The following is a 21,765-nucleotide window of genomic DNA, read 5'->3' as shown; positions in this document are numbered from 1 at the left end:
TACATAAAGTATTAATGAGGTAATATTTTGCGATAAGAGAGTGCTTTGATATTCCTACTATCAAATATTTTGTAAAATTTAAATATGCTAATCTTACCATTCCAATGCTAATGAGTGGTGAAAGGTCAAGGTCATCCTTCAAGGTCAAAGGTCAAATATATGGGTCGAAATTGCTCAAAAGGGGGCATAGTGTTTCTCAACATCACTTGTTAAAAGTGACAACTTATCAGTATACCTGTTGTTTTTTGTATCTATGTATTAGGATAAATTTTCAGTGGCTAACCCAACAAAGCCAGAAGAAGAAATTTGGTCCGATATTGTTGCCTGTGGAGAACAAGACATTGAAATATGCATCATTGATGAAGAGCAGAACAAATGTAAGAAGAACAATATCACACAAAACAGCATTGTTCAATTTATTATTGTACAAATGAACGATTAACTAAATTTGATCCATATCTAATGCCAAAATATCGGTTTTTATTATGATTAAGGCTCAAACACTCAACATTATAGATAGGTCGTTGGAATTATACAATTTTTCATAATTTTCTTGTGTGCTCATCTTTTTCTATACCAATTGTGTGCGCAGCTGAAATAAGTACGTGAATTTTATTTATGTTTACGTGCACAGTTTGTTATTTCGTTGTAACATGACATTTTATGGTTGCTATTGAGTATTTTCATTTCATCACTGTTCATGTTTTCTGTATCTTAACTTTAGATGTTACAGCAGGAAGTCAGACTTTGTCAAATGCATCTCGTTCTGACGCTGGAAATATGAGCAATGGTGAAGCCTTTGATGAAGACAAAACAGACATTTGCAACCTAAATGAACAGACAACACAATGTAAGAATGATAAATCATACAAAAAGTATTGTTTAAATGAGCGATTAATTAGTTTTTATCATAATCAAATTGTAAAAGTAACCGTTTTGTGATTTAGGCTTTTGCACTTTACTTTATAGACAGGCCTGTTGGTATTGTTACTGTAACATATTTCATAATTTTCATGCATGCTCATTCATTTTTATATACACTTATGTGTGCAGCTGAAATAAGTACGTGTAAAATGCATTCTTGTGCACATGCCTTGTTTTGTATTTCGTTGTAATATGCCATTATATGTTGCTATTTATTGTCAATTAATAAGGGTACATAATTGCAATGTTACAGCAGGTAGCAAGACAGCGTCAAAAGTAACCACTTCGTCAGATGGAAATACAACCCATATCAAGACAAGAAAAGGTAAGGGCCTAATACGTAAAATTTGCTTAAGTAACCATTCCAACACAGGCTACATTTGAGTATGTGTCATATAGTGGACTTATAGTGGAATAACTATTCAAGTAATGTTATTTATAGAAATTTATTTTAAAGTTAATTATTTAATAAATGAAATATTTGTTACAATCAATCTAGCTGCAATAAGAAGTATCTTTAACTTTTCGCACAACTGGTGATGTTAATGACTATTTATTATTGGCATGCATTCAAATCCAGACAGTGCAATGTCAATGCTTTTTCCTTATTTGAGAAATATCTTGTATACCACCCAAATACCATGTTAAGTTGTATTTATCAATAATTGTTGTTTATGAACGTTTGGTAAATATTGAAAAAACTATTACTGGTTGTTGTCAATAAGTGCAAGTATTCTGTAACTTCGAATGACTATTTGATGAAAATTTAAGAAATTACATAAAAGATTATAAATAGTTACATGATTTGCACTTTGTACATATTATTAACAGATTGGAAAGGCAGCTGGAGTGTCGGTTTACCTTTGTAAATACTGTATATACTGCATATTTCAAAACATTTTAAGTTTTCATTTCGAAGTTCAGAGGGTTCTTAAAATGATGGGTTCATTTTGACCTTCAAAAGTTTTGAAGTTTTGTGGTAACATTTGAATGTTTGAGGACATTGAATCAACAATTAAAATTTCAATCAATGTTAGTAAAGTGGTAAATTTTTTACGCCAAAAACTGCTTACATTTGTAAGTACCATTTAAATGTTTTAGCAGTTAGCAAGACCTCTTCAGAAGCACCTCGATTGTCACGTGGCAATAAGAGACGTAACAACAAGAGAAGATTCCTGTGCTGTGCAGATACACACTGAATTGGGTGAACCGGAATTATATTATTATACAAATTTGATGTTTAATTTTTCTTTCTTTTCATGATACAGTTATGATGTTTGTCCTGCATTTTCTTCGATTCAGAGTATAATTCTGTCGAAGGTGTATTAATAACTATATTTTTAGAACTTATGTAAACAGTATGTTAATTCGAATTCCAAAAATATGTTTCATTATATTTAGACATGAAATCATGTGTAAGTTTACATTCCAGAATTGTTTCCTGCAAGTACAAGTGTGTAAAAATTGTATGTGTTTGATTTAAAATGAGAGGTTACTTGACAACAGTCTGGGGATATATATTTTTATGCCCCCTTAAAAAAAGGGGGGGGGGTATATTGTTTTTGGCCTGTCAGTCTGTAATTGTGTGTGTCTGTCTTTCTTTCCCAAAACTTTAACCTAGGTTACAGTTTTGTGACAACTTTTGCAATATTGATCATAGCAACTTGATATTTGGCATGCATGTGTATCTCATGGCGCTGCACATTTTGAGTGGTGAAAGGTCGAGGTCAAGGTCATCCTTCAAGGTCAAAGTTCAAATAGGGGGCATTGTGTTTCTGACAAACACATCTCTTGTTAATACTACATTTAAACATGTACATTTGAGCTTAAATAATCATGATAAGTCATTCCAGCTTCAGATCTGTAACACTTAATGTTTGTACTGTGTACACATGTTTTGTTATTAAAAGACATGATTGCTTGTAGATGCTCCTTTTTGTATACAGACTCGATATTTCTGTGTTAAGTATATTCTTATTAATTGTATATTGTCTGCGAAAGTAAAAGCCAAAGTAGGACTAAATGCTTGATTCAAGGAACAAGCACATATTGCCATGATGTTAAATTGTGAAGAGTTGTCAACACAGCTTTGACTTTCTTATACTGTAATCATATTTAACTACATGTTATCATTTGTCACAGGTGAAGTTCACAATAAAATGACTTAAAATGATGTGAATTGTTAAAATAATATCATCATATATCAAGTTATAAAGGTATTCCCCGTACTTTAACAGGATTGTTATTGTTTTACTAATTAAAGTGTCTTCATGTTATACAATTGTTTTGTTTTAGCAATATCTTGACTAATTTAACAAATGGTGCCGGTTTGTTAATAAAAATAGCATTCAGGAGGCGGGGAAAATTAGCTTATATGACTATAGTTAAACCATGTGAAAACTATAGAAATCACAATCTAGCCGGATCATCATTAAATTAGGAATATTTGTTCTAATGATATCTTGGTCGAGTTCCAAAACAGTTTGGGTAATATGAAAAACATGGCAGCCAGGGGCAGTTCAGTTATGTTTATAAGGCTATAGTGAAAGCTTCTGTAGATTTCCAGCTAAGCAATGTTTTATTTATTTGGTTCACAGATAAGAGCCTTTTAGCCTTTTTGTGATTAAATGTTTCGAAAACTTTATTACCATTTTATATGATAACTTACACCATGTTGGTAATGATCTTCCTATTTGTAATTACTTACAAATGCTTTATAAAGTATATTTGTTTGTTTGTAAATTGTTGTCATGGTTTGAATGCCTTTAATTATAATGTTGTATAATATGGTAATGTTTTGATTTTTTGAGTATGTATGATGCATAATTTCTGTTTAAACTGTTATGACAAATTTCTGTCTAAACTGTCATTACAATGTACTTATCTAACACAAACCTCTCAATATAATTTACACTACTCTTGCCAGATGTTCACTTTGGCTGCACAGTTTTCAGTCTTTCAAGTTTGGAACTACTCAGAAATGTTTGGTATTTCAGTCAAAATTTAACCATTTATTCCCCATATTTGTGGTACATAAAGAAACAACAAAGAGTTTGAATGTGTGTACTGCCAATTAGTTGCATTTTATACTTGCCCATCTTTAAACAAACTAACGAATGATGGCCAAAAATGGCTTTGTGGTTTTCTATCTAACATTAAACACAGCAACCCTTTATTTTCTATAAATGAAAGCACTTGCCAGTTTATGTAACTGTATATTTTACAGAAATATATATATATTGTAATGAATGTGTTGTAGAAAAATTCAAGTTACTCTAACGAGAAAAGGAAACTTCGAGGGCAACTGCGACATTTCTTGTTTAGTTTTATTATGCCCCCCTTCGAAGAAGAGGGGTTATATTGTTTTGCTAAATGTCAGTCGGTAGACCAGTTTGTTTGCGATCAATAACTTGGGTACGGTTTGACCCATTGGCTTGATACTTCACATGTACTTTAGTCTTGGACAGAAGATGACCCATATTGATAATTAAATTACAAGGTCAAAGGTCAAGGTCAGTCACACTAAGTTTGAAAATTGTTTCCGATCAAAAACTCGTCAACAAATTGACCGATTGTCTTGATACTTCCGTTGTGCATTGGAGTTGGACAGTAGATGGCCCTGATTGATATTGGGGTTATAAGGTTAAAGGTTAAGTTCAGTCATTCTAAGTTTGAAAATTGTTTCCGATCAATATCTCGTCAACGAATTGACCGATTGTCGTGATACTTCCCTTGTGCATTGGCGTTGGACAGTAGATGGCCTCGATTGAAATTGGGTCACTAGTTTAAAGGTCAAGGTCACTGTGACATAAGGTTTTATTAAAGTGGCTTAGTCAAACTAATATGATAAGATTAACATTTATGGTCAGTTTTGTTGCAGAAAACCCTGTTTCAAGACCCTGTTGGGGGCAAAAGTCTCCGATCATGGAGCTCTTGTTGCTGTAATTTTGGCTTTAGATGTTGACAAATTCTGTTGTGTGTTATTGGTTACACTATAGTAATTATCAGATATGGTTTATATGATTGCCGAAAAGTGTTTTTTTCTTTGAAGTGTATAAATCTCCAAACCATTTTTAAGTGTTCAATCTTTATAAAGCTGTATGATTCGACATTTTACCGATGTTGCTTAATTTCTTAACAATGTATGCTTTTGGTTAAAGTTATTGCTGAACTGCGTAAGGTAATAGTATTTATCAAATGTTTCAAACCTTACAGCACTGTCGGGTTTAATATTTAATTTTGAAAAACACATACGGGTATGTTTGAAGGTATGCCTCATGTATATATATAAATATATTTATATATATTATTAGCGTTGCATATATATAACAACATTACACTTATTTTCTATATGTCTGCGTTGTTATTATTTCTTGCACCTGTCAATTTACGTATCCTGAAATAAGCTAGCTTTTGCGGAACAAAAACACACAAATCTACTGGTACAAAAGCTGGCTGATTTATAATTCTTTCAAAATTACATACCATGTCGACCTTTATTATGTGAAGAAACTAAGTCCATTGGTGAATAAAATGGGCTAGCGTTCTTAGTGTTGTTGTTGTTGTTTTTTTACGAAGCACCGCTCAATCTGTGATAGGTCTGTTTTGACCAGTCAATAAATGCTTACTTTTTTATCAGTCCCGGATTTTATATGTGTAGTGCTTAACAAAAAGATCATGGCTGCATAATCCGAAATATTTACTGCAACCTGTGGCCAAACAACCGAGAGGCGCGGAAATTCTCTATAGACACATGTTTCATCTTATCATATGAAATGAAATAAGATGAACCATTAAAGAAAAAAAATGTTTAAAGTTATTTGTTTCAAAATAATTTATTCTAACGTACATGTGTATTATTTAAGTCTTAAATATTGCGTGTTCTTCATCCGTTGTGAAATAAGTCTATGGAAAAAGGAACGACAATTTCAAACTTACAACGGGGTTGTTCGCCTTCCAACTGTGAATTATAAATATGACAAACATGTAGACATGTGCATAGAAAATATTTCTTATATATTTCTACCTAGTAATATTCAGTATTGTTTAGTTTACTTTTTCGCGGCATTATAATAATTAATCACATGCATATTCAAACCGATCGGGGTATGCTTACTTTAACAGTAAACATATACCAAATCTGTTTTGGAATCATTTTTTTTGCTTTCACCTTTTTAGTATGATTCTCTTTTTTTCACGTTAGTTCTTCCGTCAACTTCAGAGATTAAATAAACAACTCTTAATCAGTTATTTCTTAACATGAATAAGGGACAAAGTCCATGTCAATGACCGTAACCATTTCGACTCTTTATTTATAGCTGGCTTAGGTATCGACCATTCGAATGTGTGTTTCTGGAATACAGAAGTGGTATCAAATACGCAAGTAGTAAATGAAGTTTAGTTCTCAGGTGTAAAAGCAAAGCAGAGACGAGCCAAATTCTAGGTTGTTCGAGGTGGTAAATAAGTTATTACCTAGTATCTGCCAATTACAGTTAGAATAGAAAACGAAACATATTTGAATAACGTCTATTGATTTGCTTATATAACCAACTAACAAAATGTCAATTTACTTTCACAACGATGTACTGTGTGATTGACACTGTGACGTACCCATTTTAAATCAATCATATTTTCCAATAAACAACAGTAAAATATAAAGGAAAATTATTGGTCACAAACAAAAATGTTTAATTGTTTCGGATGAAGTGTGGATAGCAAAATAATGATTTTTTTTTCTTTAACTAATCAAAATTGTGTCGCATTTTATTACGTACTAAATATTCCCCAGATCAAGTGTTTAATTAAGTTTGTACGAACCTAGGCACACGATTATTAACCGAAGGATCTACAAAACGGAAATGGCCTCGATGGTGAACAGTTTTTCGCCGTTCTTAGCGTAACAGTTGCACTCTGTATTCGAACCGAGTAAGCAAATGGGTTATCATTAAATTAAACTTAGTAGAAATGTACTGCAATTAATGATTTTGATACCTAACCTACATTTTAAATGCTTTTCATTGATTTATTGGCTTCTTTGGTTCATTTATTTGTATTTTTTATTTAAAAAATGCCACTTCCTTTATTATTCGATTTGAATAAGGAAAAAGGAGCCATTTCCTTATTCATTATTCAAACTGAATAATGAACTAGGCTATCATTAAATAAAACTCAGTATCAATGAATTGCAATAAATATATATTTTTTTATTTCCAACCTTCATCTTTATACCTTGATTTTCTTTGACATTTAGTATTCTTTGGTTTATTTTAATTTATGTTTGAGTAAGACGATGCCATTTCCTTATTATCGTCTTCATAATACTTGTTTTCAGTATCGTCAAATAGAATATAAAATAGAAATGTGACAGAATACATCCATATTACATAAGCAAGCTTAAATTACACACACAGCATCTAAAAAAATAAATATCCGAAAGTGACCGTTCGGAATATAGGCTTCCGAATAAGGAACTAACTTATTACTCAATTCCTTATTCAGATGCTTTAACTTCGGATAATTACATTCGGATCATTCTTGCAGAGCGCAGCTTTATGTTCGTTATTATTGGCTATGTTTATTGTAAGATTTTTTTCTTCTATCTCTGATACAGTTCTTGAAGTTTTATGTGACCCCTTCCTTTTGCCAAGACTATACGGTATCTCATTACAAAGCATGTTTTAGACATCCCATTCCGTTCTCATACGTAAACGAATACGAAGGGTTATTATTAAGGATGCAAAGAGATTTCAACACGTCACCATACAAGCAAGACTGCACCGGAAGCAGCGGTCCAGGTGTCTCTAGTAGACTGGAAAGTTCAATCGAGATGCCCCAACATTTTATTTTATTTAACATTCAAACACCTGCGCGCAAACTTGCTGTTTTTTCTTCATAGATTTGTTTAAATGCGAATACGCATTTTCTCGCTCGTGCAAACCAACGGTAAATACGGCGACCTTCAACCTCGGCACACGATTATTGACCGTGATATCTAAAGAACGGCGATAGTCTCCATGGTTGAGAGTCCTTCGCCGTTTTTAGCTTAACAGTTGCGCTCTCTATTCGAACAGAATGCCAAAATTGCGAACAGCGTTGTCGTCAGTGCGACATCACTGACGTCACCATAAAAAATGTCTGCACCGGAAGGAGCGGCCCAGATGCCTCTTGTAGTCTGGAAAGTTTCGTAGGAATGCCTCCGTTTTTTTATTCATTTTAATGACAAATGCGTTCTCAAGCTCTTATTGAGTGTTTTTCTAATTAAATAGATTTTCTATCACTGAAAACGCGTTATTTCGATCTTGAAGCCAACGGTATATCCGGTGACCTTAAACATTGGCGCGGAAAATAAAGGTTGCGAGAACCAAATAAAAATGGCGCTCGTCTATTTGATAACCAGTCCTATTTTTCCGATGTTAGTCCAACTGGTTACTTTTCCTTACTCGGAAGCAAAAAAAGGAACTGGCTTATCATTTAACAAAAACCGAAGAAGACATGTTCTGCAATACATATTTTGATACGCGACCTATATTTACAATGATTTTCATTGATTAATTGGTCTCTTTGGTTCATTTTAATTGGTTTGTTTAGCAAGGAAATGCCAGTTCCTTATTCGATTTGAATAAGGAATAAGGAACCAGTTCCTTATTCCCTATTCAAACCGAATAAGGAACTGGGATATCATTATATAAAACTAAGTACAGATGTTCTGCAATTCAAGTTTTTGATACCCAACCTTTATGTAAAATGCGTTTCATTGATTTATTGGTTTCTTTGGTTCATTTAAATTAACTTGTTTAATAAGAAAATGCCAGTTCCTTATTCGATTTGAAAAAGAAACAAGGAACCAGTTCCTTATTCCTTATTCAAACCGAATAAGGAACTGGGTTTTCATTAAATAAAACTCAGTAACGATGTATTGCAATAAATATGTTTAATTTCGAACCTACATATACCATGATTTTCATTGACATTTAGTATTCTTTGGTTAATTTTAATTTATCTTTGAGTAAGACAATTCTATTTCCTAATTATCGTGTTCATAATACATGTTTTCAGCGTGTATCGTCAAAAATAATAAACAATAGAAATGTGACAGATTACATCCATATAACATAATCAAGTTTAAATAACACACACAGCATCTATAAAATAAAATACCCGAAAGTGATTATCCGAAATCGCTCTTCTGAATAAGGAACTAACTTATTACTCAATTTCTTATTCAGACGCTTTACTTTCGGATACTTACATTCGGATATTTCTCGCATAGCGCAGCTTTATTTTCGTTATTATTGGCTATGTTTAATGTAAGATTTTTTATTTATATCTCTGATACAGTTCTTTAAATTTTGTCTGACCCTTACCTTTGGCCAAGACTACACGAAATCTCTTTTCTAAGCATGTTTTAGATATCTCATTCCGTTCTCATACGTTAACGGTTACGAAGGGATATGATTAAGGATGTTAAGAGATTTCAACACGTCACCATAAAAGCAAGACAGCACGAGAAGCATCGGTCTCTTGTAGACTGGAAAGTTCCATCGAGATGCCTCAACATTTTATTTATTATTCAATAACCTGCGCGCAAACTAGCTGTACAAGTGTTTTTTCTTCAGAGATTTGTTTGAGTGCGAATACACGTTTTCTCGCTCATGCAGACCAACGGTACATACGAGGACCTTCAAACTCGGCACACGATTATTGACCAGGGTTCCTAAAAAAACGGCGATGGTCTCGATGGTTAATAGTCCTTCGCCGTTTTAAGCGTCATAATTGCGCTCTGTATTTGAACCGAATGCCAATAGGTTGTACAGCGTTGTCGTCAGTGCGACGTCACTGACGTCACCATAAAAGCGGGACTGCACCGGAAGCAGCGGCCCAGGTGACTCTAGATGTCTGTTTAGTTTCGTCGAGATGCCTCTGTATTTTGTTTTTCAATTTAAAATAAAAAGCGTACTCAAGCTGTTATTGAGTGTTTCTTTTTAAATAGACTAACTATCACTGAAAACGCGTTATCTCAATCTTGGATGCCAGCGGTATATCCGGTGACATTAAACATTAGCGCACGATTAAAGGTCGCGAGAACCAAAAGAATGGCGCTGGTCTTTTTGATAACCAGTTCTATTTTTGCGATGTAAGTCCAACTGGTTACTTTTTCCTTATTCGGTAGCAAAAAAAGATCTGGGTTATCATTTAACAAAAACCGAAGAAGAAATGTAATGCCTTACATATTTTGATACCCAACCTATATAAACAATGATTTTCATTGATAAATTGGTCTCTTTGGTTCGTTTTAATTGATTCAATAAGCAAGGAAATGCTAGTTCCTTATTCGATTTGAATAAGGAATAAGGGACCAGTTTCTTATTCCCTATTCAAACCGAATAAGGAACTGGGATATCATTATAAAAACGAAGAACAGATGTACTGCAATTACAGTTTTTGATACCCAACCTACATTTAAATACTTTTCATTGATTTATTAGTTTCTTTGGGTCATTTGAATTAAGTTGTTTAATAAGAAAATGCCAGTTCCTTATTCGATTTGAATAAGGAACAAGGAACCAGTTCCTTATTCCTTATTCAAACCGAATAAGGAACTGGGTTTTTATTAAATAAAACTCAGTGGCAATATATTGCAATAAATATTTTTATTTTCGAACCTACATATACCATGTTTTTTTATCACATTTAGTATTCTTTGGTTAATTTCAATTTATGTTTGAGTAAGACAATTCCATTTCTTTATTACAGTCTTCATAATAATTGTTTTCAGCGTGTATCGTCAAATATAATATACAATAGAAATGTGACAGAATCCATCCATATAACATAATCAAGCTTAAATAACACACACAACATCTAAAAAATAAAAAATCCGAAAGTGATCGTCTGAAATACAGGCTTCCGAATAAGGAACTAACTTATTACTCAATTCCTTATTCGGAGGCTATACTTTCGGATACTTACATTCGGATCATTCTCGCATACCGCATCCTTTATATTTGTTATTATTGTCTATGTTTAATGTAAGATTTTTATTTATATCTCTGATACAGTTCTTTAAGTTCTATCTGACCCTTACCTTGGGCCAAGACTATACGATATCTCATTACTATGCATGTTTTAGATAGCTCATTCCGTTCTCATACGTTAACGGTTACGAAGGGATATGATTAAGGATTTAAAGAGATTTCAACACGTCACCATTAAAGCAAGACTGCACCGGAAGCACTAGTCGACTGTAAAGTTTAATTGAGAGGCCTGAATATTTTATTTTATTTAATATTCAAACACCTGCGCGAATACTAGCTGTACTAGTGTTTTCTTCGTAGATTTGTTTTAGTGCGAATACGCGTTTTCTCGCTCATGCAGACCAACGATACATCCGGCGACTTTCAACCTCGTCACACGATTAATGGCCGTGGGATCTACAAAACGGCCGTGGGATCTACAAAACGGCGATGGCCTCGATGGTTAACAGTCCCTCGCAGATCTTAGCGTCACAGTTGCGCTCTGTATTCGTACCGAATGCCAATATTTCGTACATCGTTGTCGTCTTTTCGACGTCTCTGACGTCAACATACAGGCGATAATGCACCGGAAGCAGCGGCCAGGTGCCTCTAGTAGTATGGAAAGTTTCATCGAGATGCCTACGTATTTTGTTTTTCCATAAAAAAAACAAATGCGTATACAAGGTTTTATTGAGTGTTTATATATTAAAATGCATTTTATATCTCCGAAAACGCGTCTTCCCGATCTTGGATGCATCCGTACATCCGGCGACCTTCAATAATGGCACACAATAAAAGATCGTGGGACGCGACAAAATGGCGCTGGTATCGGTGGTTACCAGTCCTATTTTTCCGAGTTAGTGCAGCTGGTTACTTTGGTCATTTTTCACCCGCGAAAAAGGAACTGGTCATCATTACACATAAAAACTAGGTAGAAATGTACAAGAATACATATGTGCGATACCCAACCTACATTTACAATGATTTTTATTGATTTATTGTTGTTGTTTTTTGTAACAAATGGCAGTTCCTTATTCGATTTGAATAAGGAATAAGGGACCAGTTCCTTATTCCTTATTGAAATCGAATAAGGAACTGGGTTATAAGTAAATAAATAAAAAGTAGAAATGTACTGCAGTTAATGTTTTGGATACACAACGTAAAAAACAATGATTGCCATTGATTTATTGGTCTCTTTGGTTCATTTTCTTTTATTTTTTTATTAAGAAATCGCCAGTTCCTTATTTGATTTGAATAAGGAATAAGGAGCCAGTTCCTTATTCCTATTTCAAACCGAATAAGGAGCTGGATTCTCATTAAATAAAACTAAGCAGCAATGTATTTCAATAAATATTTTTTTACATGTACCATCATTTCATTGACATTTAGTATTCTTTGGTAAATTTTAATTTATGTTTGAGTAGAACAATGCCATTTCCTTAATATCGTCTTGATAATATTTGTTTTCAGCGTATTTCGTCAAATAGAATATACAATAGAAATGTGACAGAATACATCCATATAACATAATCAAGCTTAAATAACACACACACATCTAAAAAATAAAATATCTGAAAGTGATTGTCCGAAATACGGGCTTCCGAATAAGGAACTAACTTATTACTAATTCCTTATTCAGATGCCATAATTTCGGATACTTTAATTCGGATCATTCTATCATAGCGCAGCTTTATATTCGTAATTATTGGCTATGTTAAATGTGAGGTTTTTTTAAATTTATATCTCTGATACATTTTTTGAAGTTTTATCTGGACTTTACCTTTGGCCAAGACTATCCGATAGCTGAGTATCGAAAAAGGAACTGGGTTATAATTAAATGAAACTAAGTAGAAATGTACTTCAATAGCTATTTTGTTATACCCAACCTACATTAACAGTGGTTTTCATGATTTATTGATCTCAGTGATTCATTTTCACTTATTTTTAATTAAGAAATCGCCAGTTCCTTATTCGATTTGAATAAGGAATAAGGAATCAGTTCCTTATTCCTTATTCGAACCGAATAAGGAACTAGGCTATAATTAAATAAAAAAAAGAAGACATGTACTATAATACATATTTTTGATGCCCAATCTACATTAATAATGATTTTCATTGATGTATTGAGCTCTTTGGTTCACTTTAATTTATCTTTTTTGGCAAGAAAATGGCATTTCCTTATTCGATTTGAATAAGGAATAAGGAATCAGTTCCTTATTCCTCATTGAAATCGAATAAGGAACTGGGTTATAAGTAAACTAAAATAAGTAGAAATGTACCTCAATAAATATGTGTTATACCCAACCTATATTTACAGTGATTTTCATTGATTTATTGATCTCTTTGATTCCTATTTATGTTTTTGTTTAGTAAGACAATGCCGTTCCTTATTCGATTTTGATTTATCATTTATAGTAAGAACATTCCAGTTCCTTATTCGATTTCAATAAGGAATAGGGAAGCAGTTCCTTATTCCTTATTCAAACTGAAAAAGGAACTGGTTTATCATTACTTAAAACTTAGTAGAAATGTATTGATATATGTATTTTAAATATCCAACCTATGTATATACATGTATATAATGATGTTCATGTATATGTTGAACAATTTTATCAATGTCATTGATGTTTAAGTAAGAAAATGCAGGCTCCTTATAAGGAATGAATAAGGAATAAGGAACTGGTTCCCTTTTCCGTATTCGGCCGCGAAAAAGGAAATGGAGTTTAAATGAAAACAAATATTAGGAAATGTACTAGATTGCATTTTTATATCACATAAACGTTAAATAAGTATACAGGCTTAAGGTTTGGTTGATTTGAAGCTAGAATTCGAATTAGATAATGCCGGCTCGGGTTATACAAGAAATCCTATTAAAACGCTAAGAAGAAACATGAATATGTATCGTTATACACAAATTAAATGTATTCTTGTTATTTAGTTTTGATTTAATTAAGAATTGATTGCATTATTTTTCTTAAAAAGCTTAGTCAAATATGTTAAGCGTGAATAAGGAATAATGAACTGTTACTTATTCCTTATTCGAATAAGAAATCGTGAATAAGGAATAAGGAACTGTTCCTTATTCCTTATTCGAATAAGGAATAAGGAACTAGGAAAAAGGAACCAACTTACTCTCCATTCACTTTTAAGCTAATTTAAACATGTACAAGGCTAAGAAAACTTTTTTATGTAAACGCAAAAGCCTCGGAGATATTTATAAGGGAATCTTTGTAACATTTCAGGCTGGTGTAGATTATATTAGTAAAAATTACATATCTGCCTATGCGTATGCCATTATAAAAGTAATATAAAAATGTACGCGGCTTCGAAAACTTTTTGATTCAAACGTGAATACCGGTAGTCTCGGAGATATTGATAAGCGAATCTTTGTAACATTTCATGCCGATGCAGATTTTCTTATTGAAACGTATACATATCCGCATTTTGCCTAAAACTCTATTGTTTCTCTATAAATATTTCTGATTTACGTATCATTCTAAAGGTAATATAAGAATGAACATTTTTATTTTAATGTGAATAGTCTCGTAGATATTCATAAGCGAATATTTCTAACATTTCAAGCCGATACATATTTTCTTATTGAAAAGTACGCATCCGCCTGTGCCCTCAACTTTACTATTTCTACAATAACATTTAATGTTTGAATATTCAGGGGGTAATATAAAAAGCTATAGTCAAGCATTTATTAAGCGATTCAAACTGAAGTAGTTCAGATGATATTCAGTGGAGAAACTTCGAAAGATTTTATTGAAAAGTTCATACCTGCCTTTGCCTTAAACTGTTCTTTTATGTAAGTTTCTTTGTCGAGTATCATTTCAAAAATTAATGTAACAAACTAACGGCTGAAATATAATATATGAATTAATATCAAACTGTTCCGGCGATGTTCTCTATATTTCTTAAACTGATATATTTCTTTATATAATTTTCCAAATAAAGTGTTTTTTATTTAACTGTAACACAGGAAACAAATATTTTTGTTATTATACTGTAACACAGGAAACAGATATATCTATTTTGCTTTCACTTATTTCTGCTAAATAATGTTAGCATGCCAACAAACATTTTTAATACACATCTGCGATAGAGGCGAAAACACATTCTCTTCAAGGGGGACCATGTCCCAATTGTGGCTTAAGGGCATTTGCTGATGCTCGATTGGTCGTTGTCGGCTCGGGTACTGCATACATGTTACCCGTGTACTCTTAAGGATACTTTAATGTACCCCGGGTACGGAAAATATACTAACACGTACCCGGCCAATGTAGACTGTATCCGAGTTTATTCCCGCCTATAATCCGATGTCGTAAAACTCGCTACCTAATACGAAACAAAATTCTTAAAAAAAAAATCATCCAAATGCTTTTTTATGCAGGAGTTTCGATGATATACCCGGTAGAGGCCATTTTACAGAATTTTGAAATAAATATGAACATAATTAATTTTAAAAAAGTCGACAACGACCAATTTAGCGTTATAAACCGTATACATCCGGGGTACGTTTCATTCTATACATAGATGGTGACGTCACTACGTTATTGTCAGTAAGACCGGTGTGACACAATGGGGTACGTTTCAGTATATTTTCCGTACTCGGATTACTTTTTAGTGTAGCTCAATGGGTCATTGTCGACCTGAAATGGCCCACAAGTCACCCGGGGGATGACTAGAAGCCGATTATTGTCACCCTAGGGTGACTTCAAGCCGATGCTACTCTCCCCCGGTTGACATGAAGCCGATTGTAGTTACTCGGGTGTGACATGAAGCCGATTCATGTAACCGGGGGGTGACTTCAAGCCGATTCTAGTCGACAATGGCCCAATGAGCTACACTCAATGGGTAATTGTCGACCTGAAATGGCCCACAAGTCACCCGGGGTTGACTAGACGCCGATTCTTGTCACCCTAGGGTGACTTCAAGCCGATGCTAGTCACCCCGGGTGACATGAAGCCGATTGTAGTCATCCGGGGGTGACATGAACCCGATTCTTGTCATCCGGGGAAGACTTCAAGCCGAATCTAATCTTAAATGACCCAATGAGCTTAAGTAAACTTAACAGTACCCGGGGTACATTTAAGTAGTACCCGAGCCGACAATGGTCAATACAGCTTTACTGATATTCCTGTGACACCACGTACATGCCTGCACATGTGCAGATAAGATTATCACGATTAGATGACGCGTGTCACTTTCTCATGTGACTGAAATCTCGTCGCCGGTCGATAAGTGGTTTTAATCCCATGGTCAAACTGATGCTCGAATGGTCGTTGTCGGCTTGGGCTCTACTTAAATGTACCCAGGATACTCTTAAGTAAACTTAAGTGTACCCTAGGTACGGAAAATATATAAAACACGTACCCGACCAGTTTAGACTATACCTGAATTTTATTTCCGCAAAAAATCCGATGTCGTAAAACCCGCTACGGAATACGAAACAGATTTCACTTCGAATAAAACCTGCCTCAACATGCTTTTTGTAGTAGGAGTTTCGATGATATAGAGATCATTTTACAAAATATTAACATTAATATGACAATATTTTTAAGCCGACAACGACTCTTTTAGCGTTAGAATTTCCGGGTACGTTTTAGTAGATTAACCGTACCCGGGGTACTCTTAAGGTAGCGCACCTCTAATGGGCACATATCCAAATATAATCTAAGTAATTATTTTCTTAATCAGCATCATTTCACTGAACTACATGCAAATTTGTAGGTAGGCTTTCCATGCTTTTTAAAAAAATATACCGATTTTTTCAAAACCACCCCCACGCTCGGCTTTTGTCCATTTTATTTTCACCCCTGCGGTATATAAAAGTTCCATAATTCATTCAAATTTCCAAATATGGGCATGCAGTTGGTGTGTACAGATGCTGTAAAGGTGTTTAAATTTTAAACAAGATGAAATAAGTATTCTTTTACAGACAGTTATTTTTTACAAATTTTTATCTATGGAAGAGCGCCATGAAATGTAAGTGATTTCAGCCAAGTAAAAATTGGGTCGGTTAAAAACAAAGTGTCATAAATTTCAAAATAGTATCATTTAAGTCATATTTTAAACTTAGTTTTTATAGAAACACTATATACAGCAAAAAATACCAAGAAATAGACAGATTTACCGTTTACTTTTTGAAATAAAAATAAAAATGCAACATGCATGGTTCGTATTTTCAACAGTAAATCACCCAATTTCGCCATAACGTTGTTTTAATTTTAATAATTGAAGAATGTGCATAAAAATTGCAACATATTTAACAATAAATATAGCTAATATGCCATATTAAATCAAATTACGTTAGAAAATAAATAAAACGCGTCGCAAAAAAGTATACGTCGTCGGCAGGATTCGAACCTGCGCGGGAATATCCCAAAAGATTTCTAGTCTATCGCCTTAACCACTAGGCTACGGCACCTAATAGTAGGCTCTTCAACCTTCGAAGAAATCGCGGGAAATCATTAGAGGTGCGCTACCTTAAGTATACTCTTAAGAGTACCCGGTGTACATTTAAGTAGTACCCGAGCCGACAATGACCATTCGAGCATCAGGGGTTAAAAACCACTAATAGGTTAAGGTTTTTACTTGGTTTCTGTAACCAAAGACTTAAAAAACAACAGATTATCATTATCGGGTTTTCACAGAAATTCGAGTCATGCAGATATATTTTTGTGATGCTGATCTCCCCTTTCATCTCAGAAGCAAGTACCCATCAATGCCTGACATTTCTATCAGCCTTAACCATCCCCGGAAACCCGATATGCTGTGAAAAGTTGGATGTGCTTGGAAAAGTTGCCGATCCATTTTGCTTAATTTCGGTAGGGTAAGTAAATCCAGTTTTATAATTGTTTAAAGGCATTTTTGATTTTGAATTAAAATATCTTTTGGTAAACGCAAAGGAGGAATTATCATGTATGTTAGAAAAATCCTGGTTATTATTATTCAGGATTTATTGGAATATGGCTAATTGGAGTCGACGATGCAGACCCTATTTAGCACTTTATATAAAAATTTCTTTAAAGGTATGCCAGTGAAAATGTTTTTGCACCGAAAATTATATCAACTTATGTCCCTGACTAACATATCCGCAAGGGTTTCTTAAAAAAAATCGTATTGGTGGAGAAATTCGACTTTACATTCAACATGTTGATGAAAAAATGATATGACCCGGTGCAGTGCCAAAGATATCAAGATATGACAGGAGTGCAGTTCATAAACTTAAAAGCTCGCTAATACAGCTGATGTATGCCCACTCTGATGCATTTAAGATCATTTTCATTGAACTTTGAGGTTTCATAATTATATCCGTTCTGAAGCTTAGTAAATTGCCAGCTTATTTGCATCTTTTTTTTTAAAACTCATTGTAGATGTTAAGCAATTGATTCACACAGTTTTAAATATATGTCAGTTAGGCTTATTGGATCATTGTCGACCTAAAATGGCCCACAAGTCACACGGGGGTGACTAGAAGCCGATTCTTGTCACCCTAGGGTGACTTCAAGCCGATTCATGTCACCCTAGGGTGACATGAAGCCGATTCTAGTCACCCGGGAAGACTAGCGTCGGCTTGAAGTCACCCCAGGGTGACATGAATCGGCTTCTAGTCACCCCGGAGTGACATCAAGCCATTTCAGGTCGACAATGACCCAATGGCTATATCCTTGAAACCGTACCAAGTGCAAAATACTTAGGTGTAGACTTATCCGAAGACCTTTCTTTCAACACTCATATAAACAGAATGTGTACAACAGCAAATAGAACACTTGATTTCCTTATAATAAACGTAACATCCAAACTAAGAACAAACAAGTAAAAGAAACTGCCTATAAAACTCTTGTCATGCCCAAATTAGAATAAGCGTCTCCAGTCTGGTCGCCATACACTAAACAAAACATCAATAAAATCGAAATGGTTCAGAGAAGAGCACTCAGAGGAATAAATAACAGCTATTCCACTAATGATGGTGTCTCATACATGCAATAGCCACTTGGTATAAGATCTCTAGAGAACAGACGGACTGATGCTAAATTAGTATTATTTTACAATATTGTCTATTCATTAGTAGCTGTCCCCGTCCCCACCTATTTTGAAAAACCCATGAGATTGACTCGCCATACACATCCTTTAGCTTATAGGCAGATTCACACAGTTGCTATTATAAATTGTCTTATTTTCCCAGCACTGTCATACTATGGAACAACCTCCTATCAGAAACTGTCCTCCTGCCAACGCTTGAATCCTTCAAGCTGGCAGTAGGCCAAATTTCATACAATTAGTTGCAGCAGAGTATGTTTTTAACCTGATTTTAACTATTGTCTATACATTTACTAACAGTTTCAAACTTTGTTTCAGCCTTATTTTCTTTTTTTGACATCTCACTGTCATATCTTTTATCGTACAATATTGTATAAATCTTTTTCTTGCACTGACAGTGCTATCTGTTAATAATACTCGAACGGGTAGTACAGCAGTATTCGAAGATATATAGCAGTCCCTGCTTTCCCCTTCTGCCCCTTGAACTCCGGGATACATGTTTTTACCAGTTTTTAATCTTAAATCACCTCACCTTATAATAATTCTAACATATTTTTATCTTTCACTCTTTTTCACTTTTAACACTTTTATCTGCACTGACTGCGCACCTGTCAATAATACCCGTAAGGGGAGTTAGACAATATATATTGTATATATATATATATATATATATATATATATATATATATATATATATATATATATATATATATATATATATATATATATATATATATATATATACCAATACATAGTGCCAGTTACGCGGTCTCTGTAGTTTTCAGACTGTACTTACGAGGTCAATATAAAAAACGGGGTCTATATACAACCCCGCAATCTAGGCTCCTTTAATTACTATGAGGGGGGTGTAGGGGAGGTAATGCAATCAAATCTCACAATAAGGTCTTAAATCGAAAACCACAATCAGGTCTGAAATTGAAATTGTATATACCTCGCAAATAAGTTCGCTATATATTTCCTTGTATAAGACGTTAAATAAATGACGTATTTATATACAATAATAATAGTAGGTACCCCTATATACCTTAATTCGTGTTTATATCGGATAAAAAAGGGTATGGAGATACATGTATTTAAAGTGGGAACCCCATAACCTATTTCTAAATCAGAGACCCCGTAACTGGCCATATGTGTGAATATATATATATATATATATATATATATATATATATATATATATATATAATGCATACATATTACTGGTTCAATCGTATTAGTTTTTATTAAAATAATACATAAGCAAAAATAAAACATATATATGTCAAACGTCTTTTGCTTGGAAATTATTAAATTACATTTCAACTTGTAGAGAAAAGCACGGAGCGTATATTTAGTCCGTGAAAAAAGGAACTCTTTATAAATACGAACTTCTTTTGAAAGTACCACGGAGGGATAAAAATATTTTAGTGTAATGTCACCCAAAGTAACCCCCAAAGTAAACTTTAAAGATGGCGGAAAATATTGAACCAGAGAACGCGCTTGAAGAAAATGAAAATGAAAACGACGCTGTTATATCTATGGTTGATTATTTGAAAGAAGAAGAAGAATTGGAAAACGATGCAAATGCTGTTTTAGGAGGAAGTGATGACACACAATGCACATATTCGTTGGTTAGTATTTTGACGTAATAAAAATTATATTCGCACCCCTTTGGCTTTGCATTTCGAACCCAGGATCTTTGCTTTAAATTTTAAGTGTTGTACAATAACCGACCGAGCCAGTAATTAAACAACTGTTATTTGTGTCAACTCATTTACATGCAACAATACCATATCAGTTAATCCAGATACTAATTGATGTAAATCTTGACTATTCTAAGCTGTACCAAGAATTTTCATTGATTTATCTTGGGGTTTGCGCTGTTGTTCGCCATTTTAGGGGTACGACTAAACTACGTATGTGACTCATCCGGGGATATGAATGAAAAGTGCGGATATGAATAGACAAGGCTTTTTAAATGTATTTTCCTTTAGTTTTGTTATATGAAAATCGTTCTGTGACAAAAATACACGTCGCTCATGTGTAATGTTACGATCGAATGAATTTAAAAGTGTTTTTCATTGGCATTTTTATTTCAGTAACTCCAAATTCATATCCGCGAATATGAACGACCAGTCAGAACACCGCTTTTATAAAATTGTTCTATTTTGAGACAGTCCTAACAGATTTATCACATATTGTGAATTTTAATTCAACAGTGATTTGTTCATTCAAAAAACTGCAAAAAAACACATAAATATTGCCTTTATTCGTTCATATTTGCACTTTGCGCTCATATCCGCAAATATGAGTCATATACACATTTTAGACGGAACGCCATTTTAAGCCATTTTTAAAATATTGAAAATTCGGCTAAAAATCAAATTGGGGTAAATGCCAAAATCTCGTGTATTTTTCCTTGACAATGTCAGTCATTTTGACGCGGACTGGTTTTCTGAGTTGTATTATTAAGTAGAAACACTTCATGAAGTGTTTCTACTTTATAATATACTGCAACACCGTTGACTCGCGGTACTTGAGGAATATTCACTTGCGTCTAGAAATGATCTTCATATATCAGATAAATGATTTAAAGGACAATCATATTTAACTTAACTTTATTGGAAAACTGCCTTTTTTATGACGAAAAACCTTCAATATTAACTGCCGTAGAAACAAATTCAACACCACTGTCTGCTATTGTTGTTTAATTTTCTCCTGGTAGATTCGCGGTAAATAGGTGAAACAGCACCAATTTAAAATTAAACATGAATAATCA

General features: G+C 33.7%; 1 protein-coding gene across 8 annotated transcripts in view; it reads left to right on the top strand.

The window, feature by feature from the left end:
* Positions 1 to 20,442: 20,442 nt before the first annotated feature.
* LOC127866960 (putative E3 ubiquitin-protein ligase UBR7) overlaps positions 20,443 to 21,765 on the top strand; it is a 39,190-nt gene continuing 37,867 nt past the window's right edge. For all 8 annotated transcript variants that reach the window (XM_052407833.1, XM_052407831.1, XM_052407826.1 and 5 more), the window contains exon 1: positions 20,443 to 20,617. In XM_052407833.1, coding sequence (XP_052263793.1) covers positions 20,456 to 20,617 — 162 coding nt within the window. In that variant the 5' untranslated portion in view covers positions 20,443 to 20,455. The remainder of the gene's footprint in view (positions 20,618 to 21,765) is intronic.

This window comes from Dreissena polymorpha, chromosome 2 (genome assembly GCF_020536995.1).
Source record: "Dreissena polymorpha isolate Duluth1 chromosome 2, UMN_Dpol_1.0, whole genome shotgun sequence".
NCBI classification, from domain to species: Eukaryota; Metazoa; Mollusca; class Bivalvia; order Myida; family Dreissenidae; genus Dreissena; species Dreissena polymorpha.
The sequence above is the reverse complement of the archived record's forward strand: the minus strand, read 5'-3'. Positions and strand labels throughout refer to the sequence as shown.